This window comes from Rutidosis leptorrhynchoides, unplaced genomic scaffold, assembly GCF_046630445.1.
Source record: "Rutidosis leptorrhynchoides isolate AG116_Rl617_1_P2 unplaced genomic scaffold, CSIRO_AGI_Rlap_v1 contig7, whole genome shotgun sequence".
Classification (NCBI taxonomy): domain Eukaryota; kingdom Viridiplantae; phylum Streptophyta; class Magnoliopsida; order Asterales; family Asteraceae; genus Rutidosis; species Rutidosis leptorrhynchoides.
This window is the reverse complement of record NW_027266863.1, coordinates 134,433-139,927: the sequence shown is the minus strand read 5'-3', so window position 1 is coordinate 139,927 and position 5,495 is coordinate 134,433. Positions and strand designations below refer to the sequence as shown.

Genomic DNA, 5,495 nt, shown 5'->3' with positions numbered 1-5,495 from the left:
GAATTCAGCAATAATGATGGAATGCAAGGGTTCTTTTAAGGAAGAAAAAAAGATGAATGCAAGGTACTTTGATCCTGGAATAATGGAGTGGAATGGTGTTTATTTAGACATAATCTGTGATAGTAAGACTTCCTTCAACAAAGGAGGAGTGTTAGTTTTGATTGTTTCAGGAAGCCTAAAATGAGTTAAAATGAGTTCTGCAGAAATATCAGTCTGTTTTACTGGTATGGATCAAAATGCACACAGAAAAAAGCTGAAGGACCTTGGTGTAACTGATTCAAAAGACAGGGACTCATGCAGAATTAAACAAAACGAGGTTGCCGGAGCTCCAGTCATCGGCGGAGTTCAGACGACCTATTGAAATTCTCGTGATGATGTCGTCTATCCATTCATGACGTCCAATTATTCTGCCATTCGTCAGAACGAAAATCCCAACCGATTAGGATTCTACTGTTCACTTTCAACGATTTTGAGTATTTTCTATCTCTCGCTATACTTGATGAAATTGATCGATTCAAGGGTCCATTTAGCTTAGAAACGGTTCTCTGAGTTGTTTGGTTAAGTCAATTTTATCGTTTAACTACTCTAGAGTAAATTGCCTGCTGAAATTGTCGATTGTGCACAAATGGTTGCTGCAATTTGGGGTTTTCTGTCATAACTCGTTTTTTATGGGTATTTTCATTCATAAGCTCACATAGAGTCATTTTAAGATGTTTGTATGGTGATTGGACGATGAGAACTCACAGAAGTGGTTTTGATGCTTGTGGCAGCTTGTTTTAGTGTTTTTCTGCATTTTAGTTTCGAAGTTCAGTTTTAATCATTCAAGTGAAGATGTTAGTATTCAAACAAGCCAGTAGTAGTGTAATGAAGCTTTCTACAAGAAGACATTGCCATTTTTGAAGCTGAATCGAAAAGTCAACCTACAAGTCAAAGTACAAGCTTTTGTGATCTTTTTCCTGGAAATCCAAATCAAAATGCAGCAGTAATTTAATCTCCAGTTACAGTTTTACTACTTTACTGAGAGTTTAAAAGTGAAGAAGAAGAAGAAGAAGAAGTGGTGAGCAAGAAAAATTTGGACAATTATGCAATTTTGGCGGCTAGTGTAGATGTCATTTTCATTCATTTTGTTGTTTGCTTTTCTATTTTTTGGCAAAAAGAAATACAGAGAAGCTCTCTTGTAACTCAGAAACTTTGAGCCAAAAACAATGAAAATTCAGAGAAGCTCCATTTTTAAGTTTTGTTAAAACTTTGAGCCTTTTATTTCATATCAGTAGCAATGTTCTTGGTGAAATCAAATTTCTGTTATCACTTAAATTAGTTCCTTAGGTTCAAAAACACAAAAACCCTTCCATTAGATTAGTCTTTCAGCTTTCAAAATGAATCAAATAACATGAATATAGTCTGTGTTGATCTTGTTACAAGTTTTTTAATCCTGTTTTCAGTATTTTTGCTAGTTCTGTGCTGTGTTTTTGCTGCATTTGGTTTCATTGATCTGTTCTAGGTGCTGATCTCCTTGGTGTGAGGTTCAGTACCACCAGATCCTACAATAGGGACATTTTGTTGGAGCTGGCAAAAGACGAGTTCAGTAAAAGCATTAGTGATTGGTAACATAGATCGAGCTGGCAATGTTTGATTCCTTTCATGTTTTGAAAACTGGATACAGTTAATTAAGAGAGAATTTATTTGTGGTGATGAAATGATAAAGTTGTGATTTTGATGACAAAAAGAGCATTGTTTGATCATGTTCTTTACCACCCACTTGCTTAAAAACTATCAACTATTTTGGACCATACATATGAGTAAATGGCAACTGGCCAATCTAATTTTACGAGTTGTTATTAATGTAGACAGATCAAAAAATTGCCTTTTCTTGAATCCTGAAAATTTCTTTTCCAGATACAATAAATTTGAGATAAATTCAAAAAGATTTACTCGTTTATGGAGAGAAATACTGTATTTCCGTGACAACCAAGATTTGATGTTGTAGAACTGGATCTAGATCAACGTAAGATCATTTAACGCGTCTCTTTTCCTAACCGTTGAACTTATTGGTTTTGGTTATTGTCTAGTGTCTCAGTGAAAACTTTGTTACTTTAGGTTTACCGTCAGAGGCAATGTCAACAATGATAGTAGACATAATCATTTATGTTTAAGGTGCAGTAGGAGGGCTAACTTTTTTATTATCGTTGAGCTACCCGTGTTTGTTCAAGGTGTATTGTCTGAGGTAGAAACAACTTGTGCGGCAATTGTCTCGACACTGTTGATGGTCCTATGTTTTGAAGATCAATCCATTGACATTCAACGGATGGCTATATGGCCAAGGTTTTTTTGTCCTAGTTTTGAGGGAAAGGAGGGTTTAGCCCATTCCTTAAGTATAATCATCCTTCTTTTGTTGCAAGGATCCTCCCCTCCTACACAAGCATTAGACATCCTTGGGTTATTAGGAGGCCTGTGTAGTGACTTTCGTTGACTTCTTTTATCTTTTGCAGATAATCTTACAAGCTTAGACAGCAAGGAATATATATAAAAACGAAAAATAGAAATTCTGGCTTCCTGTTTCGAAATATTTGATATGTAATCATCCGTAGCATGTAATTTAATTGTAAAAAAAGAAAAATAAAAACAACCATTAATTCTTGCACCGTCTTTACTTACCACAGTTCAATGATCTACAACATGTTTTTTTTTTTTTTTGGGAGAAATATAAAACACATAAATACATGAAATTGGCTATACAACCTCCTGAAAAAAACCTTACCCTCCCAAGTAAGGAAAAAAGGAGGATCAACGACTAATATGACTTGATACTACATACACATGCACGTCTTACACAAACAATACAATTTCCGGGTTGCAACTGACAGGATTCATGCATCTCATTTTTAACACTTATGATAATATGTACAAAATTATATACACATCGCTCAAGGGAATACTTCTTCATCAATTTGTATGCGAGGGATATGTGCTACATTACCCCAGTCCGTACCTGTCTCGTATTGGAGCCTTTCTTTCAGCACAGGCATTCACTAATACAAAAGAAGACAAAGAGGAAGGGAGATCATCCAAGGAACTGAGCGCATCACAATCATTGATCTCCAGACTTTCAAGAGATGATAAACATCGAAGCCCTTTAGGATTCAGAGATTTCAAACTCTTGAGTTTGCTGAGACGCAGGAAGTTTAAGTTTATAGGGAGTAGCTCTTCTTCAGGAAAAGACACCATATCGTTGCATCCTCCTTCGATCTCAACTGAAGTCAAACGCTGAAGCATGTGCAAACCCCAATTCTTGTGTGGCGTGAGTTTTACACAACAAGTGATGGAGAGCATACTTAGATTGGTAGGCAAACCTCCTTCAGGGAGCGACGAGAGTTCCGGGCAATCGTTTATCGATAACGACTGGAGAGAGACAAACATGTGAAGCTTTTCAGGAAGTTGTTTGAAATTCTCGCATTTGGAGAGCACAATTGATGTTACGTTTGTTGCACATAATCCTGATCCAGTTAGAAAAGATTCTAAATTGGAGCAATCTCTAATTTCCAAGACTTCAAGTAGAGGAACATCATGAACAGGGCCCGAAATGGATGTCAAGTTTGCACAACCCCAGATTGAAAGAGTTTTAAGCTTTGGAAACAATCCTAATGGAAAGGACTTGAGTGGATCGCAACTACTACCAATGCTCAAATTTACAAGGAATGAAGTGGGTGGCATATTTGGAGAAGGTACGAAGTCCAATTTCTCGCAGCTTCGAATATAAAGTGTTCTCACTGTGCAGTCTTTAGGAAATGTCTTGAGCTGGTGGCAACTGATGATATGCAAATCCTGAAGATCAGGATTACTGCTAAAAAGATCCTCGGGCAAAGAATCACAACCTTCAATTTTGAGGCTACGTAACCCTGGCGGCAAGTCATTCAACTCGGAGACATCTGAAACTTTCAAGCTTTTCAAAAATGAGCTAACCCTTTGAAACGGAAGATCATAATCATCTAGTTCCTTCAACTCTGGACAATCAACTTTCTCCACTACTGCAGACAGAGGGAGGTTTTTGGGTATGTCACCTTTTAGTTTGGGACAATCCTGTAGACTTAGCTTAATAAGATTACGGAACTCTCCACGTGCAACTTTAGGGTAAGTCCATCCGTCCACTCCATCATCCCCTTAAACGTCAAAGTTTCCAGTGCTGTAAAGGATCTAATTGAAGAAGAAAGGGTGCCTCTCCCATAAAACTCAGAACTCACTTTTTTAACTTTATTTAGACCTTCGATTATTAGATTCTTCAGTGATGGTAGCTGGCCCAAAGGAGGTAACTCAAAGCAGAATGTACAGTTTCTTAGATGTAGGGATACCATGTTCGAAAACAACGAATCCACTAACCAATTAGGAAATTTAGTGCCATTGTAACCTTCAATGATAAGCTTTTTCAGGTTTGTGTGAGGCTTCAGTTGATCAAGCACAATTTCTGAATTATTATCTCCACCATGACATTGACTCCATTTCAGAACTAGTTCACTAAGGTCACTTTTGTTTCTTAATTCGGCCTTGGATGCATCTTCGGTAACATTTTGCAATTCAGATATGCAAAGGGTTTGAAGAGACGTAAGAAGCCCCAACTCCATGATCCCTGAGCCTGATCCATTCTGATCACTTACGACGAAATTTTTCAGTGTGTGGAGATTTTTCATTTTACCCATACCAGGTGGCATTTTTTTCAAGGGAGTTCCGACGATGTCAAGATGACACAACTCAAAAAGTCTCGCAAACTCAATCGGCAATTCTTTGAGGTGAGAGCAATCTATCAACAAAACTGTTTGCAAATGAAAGAGCTCAGCAATTGAACCTGAAACTTCCTGGATTGGTGTATAAGAGAGGTCCAGATACCGCAAGTGCATTAATTTGCTGATGGAATCAGGCAACCTTGGGATGTCGAATGTGATAAACATAGCACACGTAGATTTTTCATTCTTGAAAATATATCAGTCAACTGTTCCTTGGATAAGTGGAGTTCTTGCGAAGTAAATGGCAACATTGTTCTTAAGGATTCGGTATGAAGATTAATTGTATCACCAAAAAACTTGTTGGGATCACTTGATAAAAAGGAGGCATGTTGAACCTTGACAGGGATCGTGGATTTATTATTATTATCCTTCGACACATAGCAGCTTCCTTTGGATACATCTTGAGCTAAATCATGTATTACATCGTGCATGACGAAAGTTGATCCGTTTTCATTTGATTGCATAAGAAAACACCTTGACACCAATTCATCGAAGTACGCACCACCGATATCTTCTAGCCTTGCTGATCATCTTCTGGTTGTGGTAGGAGACCTTCTGCCATCCACAAGAGAGCTAATTTTTCCTTCACAAACTTGTATCCCCTGGGAAAGAGTGAGCAATAACTGAAGCACCATTTGGAATACAAAGAAAGATTTTCGTAGCTCTGTCTTAGAACTGAAAGAATCTTATGATGAGGACTATTAGAATCAACAAGTGCTC

At 37.6% G+C, this 5,495-nt stretch overlaps 1 protein-coding gene across 1 annotated transcript; it reads right to left on the bottom strand.

Annotated features, from left to right (window-relative positions):
• Positions 1-2,973: 2,973 nt before the first annotated feature.
• LOC139885034 (putative disease resistance protein At3g14460) lies at positions 2,974-4,940 on the bottom strand. The gene is made up of 2 exons (XM_071868988.1): positions 4,259-4,940; positions 2,974-4,157 (listed from the first exon to the last, which is right to left on the bottom strand). The coding sequence occupies exons 1-2, from the start codon at positions 4,938-4,940 to the stop codon at positions 2,974-2,976; spliced, it is 1,866 nt and encodes a 621-aa protein (XP_071725089.1).
• Positions 4,941-5,495: the final 555 nt, after the last annotated feature.